We start from the raw sequence: 18471 nt of genomic DNA, 5'->3' as shown, positions 1-18471 counted from the left end.
GTGGCATGTGTGATGGTAATACAATTTTTAAGCTGTTAACATGCCCCCACCGAATTACTTCAGATGGTTTCTCCATTCTTTTACCAGCCTATGTAAACATCAAGTACCAAACCTCTGGCTTAGGCCAGATAAAGCAGCTAATTTTTGTCTTTTTTTTAAAAACTTCATCATAACAGAAAGCGCTCTAAATTAATACTAGATAAAGCACCATTTTATTTTTAAATCATATGAACAGCAAGCAATGTGCATGTTTACAAATGAATTTCTAGAGTTTAATAGACTTCTTCATGGAGGCTCCTACAAAACTGTTCTCCATTAAGTTGTCCTGTAGCCCACTTCATGCTGTAATTTATTGCTAGTTCTTTTCATTGGAGGACTGTGCTAATACTATTGTCTTATATTCCTTTTTACTGAGTTACATCCATGTAAAGTGCCCAATTATAGACTACAGAATGCCTTGATTTCTTTATTTCCATGGCAAAGGCAAATTTTTGTTAGACTTTTAGTGTTTACCCTGTGTCAGTTTCAATATAGGTTTTAATTTACACAAATAGAAGGTCTTTCTTATTTACTTGGGGCCTCATTTTCTGCTTGGTTATACCAACGTAAATGAAGAGTAATTTAATTAAATAAAATATAGTTACGGTGACGGAAAATCAGCACAATTCAAAGAAAAGCCAGTCCACTGTTAGCAGTATTTTATGAATTCCAGATTCTTGTGCTCATAAGTTCCTTATAGAGCCAAAGCTGTAATAACAATGATACATTTCCACAGAAAAAAAAAAAAAAGTAGCATTTCCCTGCTCACACAAAGGACTGCTTTTTTCAGAGGGAATGTAGCTGGCCTGCATTTATTTATCTATTGGTATAGTAGTAGCCACAATTAATATTCATAATATTATTCTGGGTTTATACAAGAGACTGTTTGCCCATGTGAGACCTCAAGGCATCAAAAAAGCACATTCATTGTGTAGCACTGAATCTTAGAATGAAACACAGTCTCCATCAGTTCTCGGCAGCTTTGCTGCACCAAAAAATAGTCTGTTTTAAAAACATATACATACGGGGTGATCAAGGAAAGAGAGAAGCTGTATTTAGAAGACAATCGACCAAAATAGCACTGTTTTGCATGAGGTTTGGTCTGAGTTACTTACGGTATACCATTAGGAGTATTGCTTTGGAACTATATTTTGAATATATTAATTTACATGAAAAACTGGAATATCACAACTTAATTACTACAAATTGAAAGATAGATTAAAAATGAAATTTATTTGCCCTAGAATGAAGTCTGAACTACCATTTTTCTTTCATGCTCACCAGCAAGAACATCTTCAGGATTTCCAGCTGTCATAAGCAGATGAACACGACTGTCATCACTTACAAAACAAGAATCTTTCTTAAGGCCTGCTAATGAAATTGCCCATTTAAGACTTTGCTTTAAATAGGGGGAGGAAAAAAAGGCCTCACTTCTATTCCCTCCTCCTCAGCCTTGCCCTGATGGATGGTGTTGCTCATGGGTGTAACGGATCCGACATACTTGGAACAACCCCTATGTCTGGTGACAGTGATTTATTTCTGCAAGCAGACATACCATTTTTAGATAGTGGCGACCGGATAATTTCTGCAACAATAAATAACACATGATAAGAAGAACCGGACTTTGCTCAAACTCAGAGCCTGTGAGGTCTGCTCTTCCCCTACAAGCTCCCATAGACGTCCCTGTCCTGCGGTAGCTTGGCTTCCTCTGCCAAACAAGCTGCAGGCTGACATAGGCACCACCTCCTCGGAGGACGAGATTTTATACATATCTGTGTATATACACATCTATATATATTAAAACACATCACACAAAGCAAATAATCATGGTAATGAATGACCCGAGGGAAAAGGAGACACGAAGAGGCCGTGTAAGAGGAGAGGCAGCGTTGAGGCTGGTTATCAGCAGAGGTGGACACGGACTTGTAAGACTTCTCAGTCCAGTTTTTAGGAGTTACTTTCAGCGCTGCATCGGGATTTTTCTATTAGCAGATAAGAACTGAAGGTCAGACAGCATGACATAAATCCCTGAGGACACAGAATTGTGCATTTGTTACAGAAATCTAAAAGGAGGGCTTAGCTCCAGCCTTTGGCGTCCTACTGAGCACAGACACGCATGAGTATTGAATTTATACAACTTCTTTCCTACACTGTAAAAACGTATTAAAATAAACATATTCATGTAGTCGCCTTCCTCCCCTCTTGCCCCCCTCTCACACACAAATGCAAAACAGTACGGAGTAGAAAAAAAAAAGCAAAACAAAACAATAAGAGACACCTTTATCAGCCTCAGCCATCTGTGTTCCTTTAGTCTGATCCAAGTATTTTGGCAGGCATGTGCGCAGCTTGCTCATACCCAATATCATCCCGCCCTGCAAGCAAACGTGCACTCCCGCTTCCTCCCTCCCCACCAGCGCACGGGTCAGGCGGTGTTCTCAGTCTGTCGACTGCAGGACTTAAAATAATACAAGGCATCGGTGCTAACATTTCATTAATTACAATCTCAACACAACTGCTTAACCTTATTCTGAGTAACTGCAACTCCGCTTGACAAGGCACGGAGAAATAAACAGGTGATAAAAACCCATACGACTCTCAGTGCTGACCACAGGAATTGTTTGGAGTTCAGAAATTTATACATAAAAATAAAATTAAACAAGCTCACGTCTCAAAAATTAGAAGTGCAGGAGTTAAGAATGCCGTTAGAGAGAAAAAACAGTGGAAAGAAAACCTCAGTTTCATGTAGGATCACCACCGCCATAAATTAGTTTCCAGGCAATATGACATGACCCTACTGGGGTTAAAATCTGGATTTTCATTAATTTGTTCACTGAAATCATAAGTGCCCAAATTCTTTTCTCAAAGCAGACAGGCATAAAAACTCTATTAGGCAACTTTCAAAGGGAATAGAATCATGCTCAGAAAAAAGTCATTCAAATATACACAAACAAAAATGCAGGTCTTGAAAGAATAAGAGTGCAATAAACTACTAAGTTCGCCTTCTGTTTCTAAACAGCCTGGTAATTGCAACATATCTTCATATTTCAGACAGCATGACATTTTGATGGACTAAAAAGATTTGTTGTTTTGAAAAGAATAAATAATGTGGACGGGGGAAAAGCACCGGGAAACCTGAAATGTAATATGATAGAAGAAAACCCCCATGGAAAATACAAGCTTTAAGCACATATACTATAGATGTGTACCATGGCTCAGGCATCTTATTTATTCCTCTGAACTATTTCAGTAGAATTCTCTTAATTTATCAAAAATGATCCAAAAAGGAGTTGACATAAAAAAGCCCTCGCCTCACTTTTCTAACTAGCTCTCCAAGGAACAATTTATCTCCTAGTACACTGTCAGGGAAACACAATCACATATTTCCACATACACAGTGCCTGTGGCAAACCCATACCTCTAGTTAAAACCTGAAGCAGTACTTTTTCTCTCTGTCCGTATACATTTATGCCCCAGGATGTGATTTTTTTTTTTTTTCTTTCACCAGCTGCTTCAGGATGCTACACATCAAATTCTTGTTTTGAAAGCCAACTGCTATTGCTGAGTTTAGTTCAGCACTATCTAGTTTTGGATGTTATTCAAATTAATTTAGACCAAGCAGGATATAAATTTTATGCATAGCTTTAAAAGAAGACTACAGATTTGGGTAGGTGAAACATCGTATGTGCATTCTTTGAATTTTTAGTCTTCTCCTGGATTATATTTCAAGAAATTTACAGAAAGTAAAACTTGTATACTATTTGCCTAAAAACCCAAAGAAGACTAGATACGAAGTGCTTGCTTAAAAGCATAAGCTAACATTTCACTCATATTTTAGATAAAAACACATCTCGAAAAGGTTTCAAAAGCATTAAAATTGAATATCTCTCCAAAGGAGTCCTTAAGGAAAAAAAAAATATATTTTGTAACTAAAATTAACACTCACTAGCATAACTGAGTAGGCAAAAACCTGTGGTTTGTTCATTCTTTGCTTCACAGTAGATGTTAACCTGACAGCAGCAGCAGTATCGGAGCAGACCCGTGGCTGAGCTGGGAGCCACGGCCACGGGCAGACCTCGGACCCCGCTCCCAGGGTGACACGGCCATGGTCCTGCTCCGCTCTGCAGGAGAGGGGAGAGGAACCAACCGCCACGCTGAGACAGAGACACCCAAAAGCGGCTTGCAAACCCACTCCTCGTCCCCACCAGCAACAGCGATTCTTCTGCTCCGCGCTAATAAGCTGCCCCGTAAAAGATACACCCAACCAAGGGCCGGGGAACGAGGCAGCCACTAATTTGTAAGACACAAAGTCTCCAGCTCATCAGTTCGATCAGTGCCATTCGTACAGAATCAAGTAAGAAGCAGATGACATGCCCTCAGGGCATGGCAGGCTGGTACTAAAGCCAGCTCCCAGGGGAGGCAGGAGCTCTGGACCTCTTCCCATGCTGGAGCGGTGGGCAGCACAGGCACAGGAGACGCCTACCCATGTCAGTCCTTGGAACAGCAGCTTTAGTGTTCTCCGATGCCCCCATATTTATTAAAAGGAAAAAAAAATCCCAACCAACACCACCACAAAACGACACTCAGGGTGCTGGGGACACACGGCAGCACAGCACACACGTGCCACACCAAACACGACGACTTTGCTCTGAACCTTCATCACCTGTTGCGTACCACACGTAGCGTTGAAGAAACAAACGCGTCTTTCTTATTTCCCTTCTGAATCTCCTAAAAATGAATGCAAGGAGTCAGGCTGCCATGCTTCCCTCGCCTTTCACATGCTTTTGTGCTTGGCATGGTGAGTTGGGGCTTGGCTCACGCTTGGGAGCAGTCTGGGTAGGTACCTGATGGGAACTGGGAACAGTACAGGCAGACGCTACGAAGAAAACTACAGTGTTGCTTGACCCAGTTTGGTTGTTTTCCAAGCACACCCAACTAGGTGGCTGAAGAAAGAATTATTTTGACACATCCTAAAATACATGCATATTTAGAAGGGCATTGCTAGCCACAAGACTGGCAAATACAGCTACATGAAAATCTTGATTACGGTTTTGTGTTAAGGTTATTGATTCTTCACATACTGGCCATATGGCACATCTCAAAGCTATTCCCAACTGTTCCACTTAAAGACATGTGAAATAAATCCTTTCTTCATGTTTCCGCTCTATTGGAGGATCCAGACCAACTTCATGGGGCTTTTAAGAGTTGTTTCCCCTATGTGGCTGCTGCAGGGTACCCAAACTCTGCTAGTGGATGCCATCTCCAGGCCACAGGGTAGAGACAGGAGGATGGTGATGCACTGCAAGAAGATGCTCTTCTCCAAAACAAAGAGCCCTCCAAGATCCTTCTGTCTGTCTGAGCCTCAGAGGCTGCTGAATGTTTGCACCATGAGCACGCCTTTCTGTCTGTAGCGCTGGATATCAGGATGGCTGCGTTAAATATAGTAGAACCCTTATACACTAATTGAAGATTATTATGTCAATACAAGCAACGGCCTATTAACAGTGTGTATGTGAGAAGACTGCGGAACATTAAATGCTAAGGCAAATGTTTGTTTTCATTACTTTTTGCATAGCTGCTGGCATATAAATTACCACTTCATAATAGGCTCTTTGAAATTATTTTGCATTAACTAATGCAACTATATGTACTTTTACAGTGTAATTATAGCAATCAGTTTCCATCTGTTCTACTGTCCTTTTGCTATGTTATTGCTCTGAGGAAGTAAACAAAAACAGATCACTACAAACACAAACCTGGGTGACAGTCTAGACTAAGGGGTCTAATTAAAAATAAGATTTATTAGAATAGAGAGAAACATCGTAGTAAAACAAAGACAAAGTTTTTGTAACATGTCTGGTATTATTCTTGGCAAAGTGAAGTCAGGGTATAAATTTACTAAAACAAATCAGTATGGTACTTGTGTACCATACTGATCTGGCATCACTTTTCCTGATTACAAGACTATGTTAAGAAAACTCTTTGTTTTACTTCAATTTTAGTCACCATAAATTTCTTTTCTAATTAGAACCCTACAGTATTAGGGCTTGTCTTACACACAGGTTTTGCACAGACACAATTATATGGGTAAGAAACCAAACTGACTTAACAATAATGCTACTCCCTAGACTAGACACAGTTAAAACAAACTGTACCAGTATAACCATGCCATGCTAAGGGCCTGCTTTGATATAAATGAGATGAGCACCTTGTTATTGGAGGGGTGGGAAGCAGCCCTTAGAATGGTGCTTCGACAACACCCAACCTCTGAAAAGACTCAGAAGACACCATGGCAACATCTGGAGCCTCCTCCTGTCAGTCAAAAGGGTATGAATATCCCCTGATGAGATGCAGCACTTGCTCTCTCAAGGTTCAAGATATTCACAGAAAAAGGCAATAGCAAAGATTTAAGGAGCCAACAACAATTGTACTCTTACTCCAGTAAAGCTAGTGGTGAGAGCTGGAGCACCAAGAGGGCAGGCAGGCTTAGGTGACCACCTTCTGAATTTCTCCTAAATGAACAGCCGCCAATTGCTTCATATAACACTAACACATGGAAAGAAACCTGCACTCCAGCAGCTCAGGGATGGAGGTATCATTTTACATTGAAAAGGACTCGCTCATTAACATTGATAGAACCCAAGAATCATTTACAGATTCCTATGAAGAATTTAACACTTAGCAAAAATAAGCACATGAAAATTTTGCTCTGGTTTTTGGCTATTATTTCTAGTGTTTACATTAGAGACATGAAAGATAATATTTTCCATAATAATGAATGTTGGTTTTAAAGTCTAGTGATTTTTAACACAAAAATTATGAAGTGACCTCACATGCAAAAATGCCCAGAGGCTGCTAAAATAGCAAAGAAATGAGAAATTCTAGATATTAAGAAAATGTAGCAAGGCAGAATCATTAAAGAAATGAGAGGGCATGAAAAAAGGGACAACTTTGAACTGAAACCCACAAATCGGTTTGGAACAGTTTGACATAAGGCACATTCATTTCCCACTTCGGTTCAAGAAGAGCTTAAAGATCCCTTTTCAGATCAGTGCAAATGACAGCAATAACTTAAATAATTACATGTTTCTCAGAATCAGCAATATCAGCACTAGGGTAAAAAACTGGCTTTGGAGATCAGACATGGCAGCAGATTTTAATTGTTTACTCAAATGTTTCATAAGTAGTTTCCTTTGTCAAGCTACAATTAATGTGCCATGCATCACTAAAGAATAAAACAGTTTATAAATAGTATGAATACAAGGAGTACTCCATTGTTCTTACTTGCACTGGTAAATACGAGACACGCCAGATAAGACTTCTCTGAAGTGTGCTTCAAATTCTCTTACTAAATTTAAAGCAGCCCACCAGCAGCCAGCTTGGAAAGAAAAGTAACACCTGAAGTGTTTTGCCTTACCGATCCACCCTTCTCCTTCTCTCAAAAGGATGTCAGGTAGGTCCTGCCCACATGTAACCTTGGTGGCACCGACGCATCCCTGTGGTGGCACCCAGCTCAAACAGCACAAGGGAACCACCACACTCCTTACGGCTCAGGCAGCCTCTCCTGCAGCACGCTCTGTCACACCTGCTTTAGCAGCATCTTCCCTTTCGTAGTCCAGGTTTCTGGAGCTCTGCACGAGATAAATGCAGTGGAGGAGGCAGTTTTTGAGTGCCTCCATCTCACTCCTAGGCCCAGCGAGGAGCTGCAGCGTGCAGGAGCGACACAGAGCTGGCTAAGCCACAGGACCTAGGCCGGGCTGAGACAAAAAGCCACACATAAACTAGTTACATCATGCGATCATGGTTTTATGGCCGTGGCTGCAGTTCACACTGAGTCAAGGTGAAATGTGCTATGATTTCATTTCCAGCGGGACAGGGGCCATTCATTCCGCCTGTCTTCATTTATTTCCAGATCTTTACTATGCCAGCAGTAAGCATTGTCTAAAATCCCCATATCTTACCCAATCCAAGAACCCTTTTTTCTAGACTATGGATTTGAGGGACAAAAGTTGCTGCCTTGCAAGCCCAAGCTTCCCAATAGTGCCAGTCACAAAACGTAGCGCAAAAGGAAGCTTCGAATGTACAAGTGCAGAAGAAAACTCAGTGCCTCATGCTTCCCTGTCCGAAAATGGAGACAAGAGCATGTTAACAGACAAAAAGTGCTAACAGGAACACTGATCTGCCCTTGCCTTTTCAAATCAATACCATCACTAAATCTTTCATTTAAAGTTTATACGCTTTCCTCATTTATATCCTTCTCTCCCTCCCTTGGAAACTATCAACTTATTTAAAATATATGAAAGACATTTAACTGAACAAGTAGTTCAACACCCAAACTGTTACCGTCTCATTTGCCACAACATAATATACATGTTAGCACCACTGGTCCCTAGCAAACCCACTGGTCCTTTCAAAGCTGTCCACTAAAGGGTTAAACATGCAAACTAGACATTCTAATTCCGTTTAATCCCTAGTAACACATCACAGAAGATGAGGTATTGTCCCTGGTTCCTATTATTATTGCCATCCAAGAAACAGGGTACAACATATGACCACACAAAATATCACACAGTATACGATTATTGTTTTGGAAAGCAGAATTGAATAAAGTCATGTGGTTTTCAAGTGATGCCAGTATGCATTAGTCATTCTACATTAAATATAAAATCATGACAGTAAAGCCCTCAGCCCTGCCTGAAGAGGCAAAAAGAGAATTTATGTTGGAGACCCAAAAGAAAGGAGCTAAGCAGTTGTTGAGGTTTTTTTTTTCCTTCATCAGAAACATGTAAAAAGACATAAAATGGCAAACAGAGGGCTCCCTTCAGGACACCTAGATTATTATTTTTCCTTTTCAGAGAAGAACAGTCAGTACAACACCTAGTGATTAATACAAGAGGGGAAAAAACTGAGACTGATCACATAACACTTTCACACAATGTCAAATCATGTGGTTTGTCACTGTAGATTACACAGAAATAGGCTAAAAGTCCAAATTTTTTTTTTTTTTAAAGTTTGCAAATTCAATAACAGCTATCCAAAATTACACTGTTTGGTTCTAAGATACAAAGGAATGATTGCTTGTGTTTTCATTGCAAATCTCAAAGTATTTGGTACTTTGAACATAAAGATTTACCTCATGATTTTCACTTTTGAAAACACCCCAATTTTCTCTCCATATAGTAATAATATTAATAAGCACAGAAGCATACACTAATATGAAACCTTAGTGCTTAAAAAAAAAAATCCACAAACTGTAAATAAATAGTTCTTTTGTTTTCTAATCTGTTTGCTGTTGCTTTACTGAAAATAAAATGTAAACCTTCAGTTTCAAGGCATGTCAGCTTCTATGGGTTCAGAAAGAGATTCACCACAGTCCTGCCATTGCATAGCTCTTACCTTGGACCCCCCTCTTCTGCAAAGGCTGGAACACAGCCCCAGTAGCTATGGATGAGTAGTCTGACCCTACAAGGCAAACTGCATAGATGGATGAGAAAAACTGGAAACAGACTTTCTGTTGGAGCACTGGGTGGATTTTTTCAATAGAGTTGATTAAAAAAAAAAAAAAGGCAGAATTTCCCAAAGACATGGATTGATTCACTTACAGAATAAGTGGTTTCACGCAAGTCTGCTCTTCTTTTATACTACATCTTGACTAGACAATGCTTAGTGACTCTTTCAAAGCTGCAAATATCTTAATTTCACAGCAGGTATCTGCCACCCAAAACCATTCCTAAAATCTGCATTAAACAAAAGATCTATTAACTTTCTTGCTACTGCTGCTCTCTTCATCAATCTCAGCCAGCAAGTTGAACAGTGAGTGGTTCTGAGTGCTCAGTGGTTCACTCAGATGGCACAGTGCAATTAAGATGATGTCTGGCATCAGGGCAGAAGGCATAGCAGGCAGCGAAGAAGAATGGAGAAGTTGTTAAGCATATCCCATTGTTGTTTTTTCCCTTTCCTTTAAACAGGTTCAGAAACAAAACCCAACATACTCTTGATACGAGAGGAAATAAAAAAAAAATATACAATACCCAAGCTTGCTTTCACAAAGAACCCAGAAAACAAACAAACGAGACTTGTATCCACACAGCTTATTTGCTCAGAAGACTCTCAGGTACAGTGGTACCAGACCTATTAGGCTTTGTCTGCACGCCTGCATCGATGCTTTGCAACTTCTCATGGAGGAATCTGAAATCAGTCTTCATTGTGCTATGTATATATCAAAAAAAGCTTAAGACTTTATGTGCAAAAGAACACTTAAAGTTTTGTGGCTTTATATATTCTACAGGTTCATGCACATTCATTGTCGTTTGTCAGTGTTCTGGTTACACCAACACTCAAACCACCACTTTATAAACCAGGATTGGATGAAAATATGAAAGCTGCTGAATTACACATTTGATGCACCAAGACTTCAGTATCAGTATGCTTTAAGGTGAGTGTCCAAAGAGAAGAAATAATGTTCACACACTTGGGTGCCGGCTGGTTTTTTAAATGAAGGAAGATTGGCAGTAAACTCTAAGCCCGGAATGTGTGCACTTGATACATCAAATCACCACCCAGGTGAACAAAAAAGTTAACATCCAAAAGCAACACGGAAAAAAGCTACATTGCTTATTCAGCACCTACTGACAGTCAACTTGCACAAAGAATTTTACTGTAGTAGTTCTTGTGCAAGTGTGGGACAACAAAAGCCATTCCAGAGAAATTAAATCAGTCAAGAGACTGACTGCGTATGGTTATATTTTTTAAAGTTGATAGCTGATTATAATTTATAATACGTTTCTAAAGAAGCACAGTAAGCTAATTACATTTGGGAGAAGAAGCATTTTAGAAGCTATAAAGATGCAACCAGTAATATGAAATCCCAGCTCCCACTATTGCTTTCAATGTTCTTTACAGAATAAAACATTTGCTTTTGATTTCAGGAGTGGTTTGTATTCAACAATGTAAAATTTGTTTAAAGTTCCAATGGTTTTTCTCTTCCCTGCTCACTAAATATTCATATTAAATACTTTTACAACGTGCCAGCCTATTGCAACTGTAGGGTCTCCTGTAAGTCCTTCTTCAGTCGAGAAATGTCTCAGTCATGCAGGCAGACTCAAAGTTACTGGACTGTGATCCAGATACCCACTGACAAAGGCTTAATACTCAAAACAACTGTATGTCAAGACAAAATAATAAGAATAAAAAATGATAAAGGTTTAATCTTTTACAAATTGCTAGCAGGGGTACAAAGATATATAAACCAGGAATCTACTAATAAAAATAGCACGCATTATTTAGACCAGCAGCACTACTGGAACAGGTCATTTTCCGATACACTATTGGTCTTCCAAGCATTACAATCAACAGTATATAGTACACATACTAAGATGAGCTCCTTCATCGATGCTAAGAAATCTGAGTTTGAACACTGCTCAAATTTCTTGCCTAACGACCACTTCATAGAGCATCAGTCACTGCCAGTATAGGAAAGTAAGGTTACATACCTATAATTATCTTAATTAAAACTACAGTAAACCAACAACAAAGTGCCTATCAAGAGAAAAATAAACTACAGCTGTCAAGTAAGAATTAGAAATACACATCTGCTAAAACCAAAAAGAAAAAACCCAAACCAACACACTTGGTGACTCAAAACTGAGACGTAATATCCAGGTGGAAGCATAGCTGGGGGTGACACCTAGGATGCACAGAACTATGCGATATTGAGGTGATGTGCTCAGCTGGAGTGGGAAATGGTTGAACCACCACACACTACCAGCATCCTCTGCTGGTTGGCCCACTCAGCAGTGCCAGCCCCAGACTGCCAGGAATTGCAAGTTAAATGGCTCACAGCGAAGTGCAGAGGTCAGCTGCAGAAGATAATACAAGTTAAAACAAACACAAGGCACCCTTTCACATCAGGCTTCTCGGTCTTCCCGCAGAAGACAGAAAGAATGTTTTAAGTGATCAGCTCTGTGGCTCAGTTACCAGAGTAAATAAAACACACTTCACAGCTGATGTTTCAAACCTGTTTGCCACCCTGTGCTCCTCAAGCTAGTCATGCAGAGAACAGTTAAAGACCCTTCAGTCAACACCAAATCAAATGGCTTTGTGATAAGGATACCATCCTTCACAACCGAGAACAGAAACGAGACAATTTTCATGCTCATCAGTGAGGGTAAAGAAGTAACCTAAATTGGAGATGCATGAGGAGACCCATCTGAAGGACTTGACTGGCATGTACACCAAGCACATCCAACACTTGAGACACTAGATAAGCTGTTTAGAGAGCAATGGCGCCTACTGGCCAATTCTCAGACAAATACTGACATGATGACTGTAGTGAAAGAAGTTTGGTTGTAATTCACATAGGAACAGAGAGACTTAACATAATTAATGACTGCTAAAAGAAGGCGGCATACAAAACTCTGAAATGCCTGTGATTAAAGCTTCTAGCACCTAAAGTTTAGTACCTAACATTTATTTGACCAACATTGTGTCTACAGTAGCCAGACTTAAGCACTATGTCTAAGTTTCTCTCAAATTCCTAGAGGTGGCTTTGAGGAAAACAGTTTGAGGTATACTAATTGAAAGGTTATTTTTAATGAACCAGCAGACTTAGCTTTCAGGTTTTCTGCTGTGCACTACTATCTATAAAACAGCTAAGAACAGATACACTAAATGGCTCAGTTAGAAAGCAAACACGTACATAATTACTGAATAAAAAGCTTTACCTCTGCTCTTTGCGTGCGGGGCAAAACAGATGATTTTTCAATGGCATAAACATCCACCAAGTAGAGACGTGCTCCTTGTTCCCTGTCCAACACGGCAGCGGTCTGGATGACACCAGTATGGCGCCCGATGGTGAAGAGGCGCCCAAGACTCCTATCTTCACATCGGACGGACACGATATAATATTCCACCTGAGCTTCAGAGCCCCGCGGACTCGCCGCTTCAATAGATATCACGTTTGTCCCAATGGGTTCACCTTCTTTTAAGATGGTTATGTATTTTGGCTGAGTGAAAACAGGCCCATCACCCCCCTGCAGAATTATAGTCATCTCAGTAGTGGATTTTCTTCTCTCAGGGCCAAGATCCGTGGCAGAAACTATGAGATTGTATACGAGCTGAGAAGGCACCAAAGTTGACGCTACTCTTAAATCTCCACTATAGCGATCCACAATGAAGGTTTCGGTATCTCCATTGATTATTTCATATTCCACTTCTCCATTGGCACCCTCATCAGGATCTGCAGCAATAATTGTCGTTAGGATTGAACCAATCACAACTGAAGGGTCAGCTGCAAGAGCATTTTGCGATATGAACACAGGCACATTGTCATTTTGATCTGTCACTAAAATGGTAACGTTCTTCAAAGCAAATCGTCTGGACTCCACAGGAACAGCCTGATCAGTGGCTTTGACTGTTAACTCAAAGAGATTAGCAAACTCACGATCTATTTCAGCATTGGTAAATATTGTCCCTCTGACTTCATCTATACGGAAATGATTACCCCTTGGCATCTGTTGAATGATTGCGTATGTTAGTTGCCCATTAATATCTGCATCTGGATCATGAGCAGTCACAGAAATGACAGAGCTACCAACAGGAACGTTCTCAACAATAGATTTAAAGATGTCCCCTGGAGGAAAATTAGGAGGGTTGTCATTAAAATCCCTAACGTGTATTACTACTGACATTGTAGATGATCGTGGTGGCCTTCCTTGGTCTTTTGCTGTTATATTTAGCTTATACAGAGATTGTGTCTCAAAGTCCAGTTTCTTTGCAAGAAAAATACTACCAGTGTTGGGACTGATGCTAAAGGTCCCATGATTGTTTGTCCCTGTAATGCTATAGTGGAGGTCAGCATTGTCACCCGAATCAGAATCAGTGGCAGTGACAGATGACACAAGTTCACCAACTCTCATATTTTCCAAGACATCCACTAACAAGGTTGATTTAGGGAAGGAAGGACTGTTGTCATTTTCATCCAATACATCAATGCTCAACATGCAGGTTGAACTTAGGGAAACTGCTCCAGAGTCCACCGCTTGGATGACAAGCAAATATGACGCAGTAGCTTCATGATCCAGTTTGCCTACTAAGGTCACTTGGCCTGTGCTACTGTCTATTGCAAACTGTTTTTCTTCATTTCCCTTGATTACAGAGTAGTGAATCAATCCATTAATCCCTTCATCAACATCTGAGGCAGAAACTCTCAGAACCTGTGTCAGATTTGCAGCCAATTCTGATACAGTAGCTTGGTAGAGATCTTTCAAAAATTTGGGAGCATTGTCATTTATGTCTTTCATGTAGATTTGTACAGTTGCCTGATCCTTTAGAGGCTTGGGCAACCCCTGATCTGTTGCTATTACCGTGAGACTAAATACCGCAGCTCCCCTTTGTCTCATAAGAGCTTCTCTGTCAAACTGATGAGTGCTTCTTATTTCCCCAGTTACTGTGTTCAGCTCAAAATCTGGTTGCATATGCTCAAATGAATATCTGATTTCACCATTTGGCCCGAAGTCTTTATCTACAGCGTTTATTTTACCTACAGACGAACCACCTCTCTGCTCCTCTTCAAAATAAAATACATAGTTGGTACTGTTGAACAGCGGTCTATTATCATTTACATCCTCCAGAATTACAGTCACGTTCACAGTAGCATTGAGCGGTTCTACCGCTCTATCAGAGGCAACAACCAGTAAAATATATCTTTCCTGAAGTTCACGGTCCAGTTCACTCTTTATATACAGCTGACCATCTGGGAATATGCCAAAGGCATCCCCAGTATTTCCTTCAATTATACTATAAGCTATTTCACCGTTCACTCCCGAGTCCTTGTCAGAAGCCTGCACCTTAAAGAACCTGGAATTCACAGGCTCTGACTCCAAGATGGTAATTTCATAGGAAAGCTGGTCAAACACAGGTGGGTTATCATTTACATCATGGACAGAGACAGTCAGGATAAAGTTAGAGGACAGCTGTGGCACCCCCATATCCGAGGCCAGGATTTCAACCTGGTAAGACCCAGCATTTATATCAAGTGGCCCTATTAAGCTTATGGCACCTGTTTGTTCATTGATTGAAAACAAGCCCTTTGGGTTTTGCTTAAGGCTGTAAAGGACCATGCCATTAACGCCTTCATCAGGATCAAGAGCTTTGGCCTGGAATATGGTATGCCCAGCTTTCCAGTTTTCAACCACATTTACACTTTCCACTGCATGAATAAAGTGTGGGGAATTGTCATTTAAATCTTTGACAGTTATATTGACCATAGTGTCTCCAGTTATCGCTCCACCACTAGCTACCACCTTCAGCTGGTAAAATGCTTGCTCCTCCCTGTCAATAATACTGGCTGTGGTGATCTGCCCTGTCACTCTGTTGATGGCAAACATGCCCCTTTGGTCACCTGTCGTAATAAGGTAACTGATGTTGGTGTTGAGGTCCATGGTGGAAGCAAAAACAGTACCTACGTGGTAACCTAGGGCGACGTTTTCAAATACAACAAAACTGTACATGCCCTGGCTGAAAACAGGTGGATTGTCCTGAGTGTCCAAGACAGTGATGGTGACAATGGCTTGGTTCTGTGAATGAAGATGGCCACCATCAGTGGCCACAATCTGCAACTGATAAGCAGTTTTCTCCTCCCTGTCAAGGGCTATTTTTGTTGTGATGACCCCTGTCTGGCCATGGACCTGAAACCTGGATGTGTCTCCAGCTGAGATGCTGTACTTGACCGTCCCATTGGGTCCCAGATCAGGGTCTGTGGCAGATACTGTGGTCACATAGGTTCCAGCTGGCTCATTCTCTTGGATATGGGCAAAATACTGCACAGGGTAAAACACAGGGCTATTGTCATTCACATCCAGGAGACTCACATTAACTCGGGTTATCGAAAAAAGGGGAGGAGAGCCTAAGTCAGTGGCCAGAACCTGCAGGGAAAAGTGTGCCTGCTCCTCCCTGTCCAGCTGTGAAATGGTGCTGAGCTTGCCTGACACAGGATCCAAGCGAAAGATCCGTCGAGGAGTCACCGAGGAGGGGCCAACCACTGCCAGTGCTGGCTCAGCTTCCTGCAAGGAGAAGCGGACAGTCCCGTTGTCCCCCAGGTCCCCATCTGTGGCACTCAGGACCAGCAGCTCAGTTCCCGATGGGGAGTTTTCAGCAAGCGACACCTGGTAGCCCTCGGGTTGACTGAAGCGAGGTTTGTTGTCATTGACATCCAGGATGGTCACCACCAGCTGTGCGTAGGAAAACTTGGGCTGCACCCCCTGGTCGCGAGCACTGACGTTGAGCACCACCTGAGAAGCAGTCTCCCGGTCCAGCCCACTGGAGACGGACGTGCCTGCGGCATGCCCGGCACTGCCACCCTCGGGGCCAGCTGTGGTGACCAGCCCGCTGTGCTCACTGATGCGAAACCAGCCAAGCTCGTTGCCTGAGACGATGCTGTATTTGAGGTTGGCATTGAGGCCCGAGTCACGGTCCGTGGCACTCAGGCCTCGCACGTAGCTGCCCAGGGGCACCTCCTCACTGATGTTCACCCTGTAGACCGACTGTCCAAAGACAGGGGGGTGGTCGTTGATGTCGTTCACAAAGATCACCAAACTAGCTACCGACGAGCGGCTCACAGGGGCTGCCACTGCCCCATCAGGGGAAAAGGCAGAAGTGGGGGAGCCTGGGGGTGGGGCCCCATAGTTATCAGCCACCGCCACTGTAAGGTTATAGGCTGGGATGCGCTCCCGGTCCAACGCGGCTGCTACCTTTATAAGGCTGAGGTTGGGTACCTTACTGCTGTGCACCTCAAAGTGCCGCTGCTCGTTCCCCGCCAGGATCGACACAGAGATGTTCCCGTTGGCTGCAGGGGAGTCAGCATCGCTCACCGTCAGCAGGGCCACCACGGTGCCAGGAGCTGCATTCTCATCCACAGAGGCAAAGCGGGAGGTGGCTGGGAAATAGCGAAACTTCACCCGGGGCTCGTTGTCATTGACGTCAAGCAGGCGGATGAGGGCCTCAGCTCGGCCGCTCAGTGCTGGCACACCTCGGTCCATTGCCTGCACCGTCAGTGAGTACTGCTGCCGCATCTCATAGTCCAGGCACTCCCGGATGCGGATCACTCCACTCTCAGGGTCCACCTCAAACGGGAGGCTGCCAGCCCCCTCCCCACCACCGCCACCATCACCTCCTTCCAGGCGGTAGCGGATGTCAGCATTGGTGCCTTCATCAGCATCAGCTGCTGCGACCTGGAGAACGCTGGCCCCAACAGGCGCATCCTCAGGCACTCTTGCCTGGTAAAGAGTCTGGCTGAAGATGGGTGGGTTGTCATTGATGTCCTGGACAGTGACGTTGACTTGCAGGTACCCCCGCCGACGGGGCTCGCCCTTGTCCTCCACTTGCACCAACAGCTGGTAGGTGGGGGTAGCCTCCCGGTCCAGCCCACCCCGGGAAACCAGGTGCAAGAAAGCCCCTTCACCACTGGGGTTGAGGGTGATGTTGAGCCGGAAACACCCCTCCTCATTGCCAGCCACAATGCGATAGGAGCTGTGGTCCACACCGTTAGTGCCGCTGTCAGCATCGGTGGCTGTGTCCAGGATAAGCTGGCGCCCGCTGCCCGTGTCCTCCTTGAAAGTCACCACGATGGAGGGGTCGGGGAAGACAGGCGCGTTGTCGTTGAGGTCAAGCACCAGGACCCGCACCTCGCTGGGGTAGGTGGGCTGGCTGGAGAGCACCACCAGGTCCACCACATCGCTGGCCAGGCTCTCGCGGTCGATGGTGGCACGGGTGTGCAGGGCACCCGAGGTGGCGTTGATGGAGAAGAGGGCGTGGTGCTCGCTCAGGCGGTAGGTGAAGCCGGGGCGGGTGGCGATGGTGCCCACCCAGGTGCCGGGCGGCTGCTCCTCCAGCACCTGGAAGACCTGGCGGGGCTCCGCGGCGGCGCCCAGCGGCAGCAGCAGCGACAGCAGAAGCAGAGACGGAGCCCCGCGGGCGGCGGGGGGACGGCCCATGGCGCCCCGCTGGGGGCAGCGCCCCGGAGCGGGGTCCCGGCGCTCAGCGGAGCCCCCCCGCGGGGGTCCGCCTCCCCCCACAGCCGCCCCGACCGCTCCCGGCCCCTTCCCTCCCTCCTCACCCGCGGAGGCTCCGCTCCCCCTGCCCCGCCGCGGACGGGGCAGCCCCGCCGGCGCGCCGCGCTCACGGGACGCGCTGCTGCTGTCGCTGCGGCCGCTGCTGCTCCTCCCGCCGCCGCCGCTCCGGGGCTGGGGGGCGGCCGGGGGCGCCGCTCCGCATCGCCGCTCAACAGCCGCCGCTACCGCCGGGGACCCCGCGCTCCGCCGCGCCTCAGCAGCCGCCGCGCCGCCACCATGCCCGTGCGCTCAGCGGCTACGCGGGGCGCCGCCGGGTTTGTAATCCACGGCCGCGGCGCTCGCCGCCGCCCGGCCCCAACTTTGCCCG

At 44.2% G+C, this 18471-nt stretch overlaps 1 protein-coding gene across 1 annotated transcript in view; it reads right to left on the bottom strand.

Moving 5' to 3' along the window:
- FAT4 (FAT atypical cadherin 4) overlaps positions 1–18026 on the bottom strand; it is a 145946-nt gene extending 127920 nt beyond the window's left edge. The window contains exon 1 of the mRNA XM_065633345.1: positions 12759–18026. Coding sequence (XP_065489417.1) covers positions 12759–18026 — 5268 coding nt within the window. The remainder of the gene's footprint in view (positions 1–12758) is intronic.
- Positions 18027–18471: the final 445 nt, after the last annotated feature.

This window comes from Caloenas nicobarica, chromosome 4 (assembly GCF_036013445.1).
Source record: "Caloenas nicobarica isolate bCalNic1 chromosome 4, bCalNic1.hap1, whole genome shotgun sequence".
Taxonomy (NCBI): Eukaryota; Metazoa; Chordata; class Aves; order Columbiformes; family Columbidae; genus Caloenas; species Caloenas nicobarica.
This window is presented reverse-complemented; position numbering and strand designations above follow the sequence as displayed.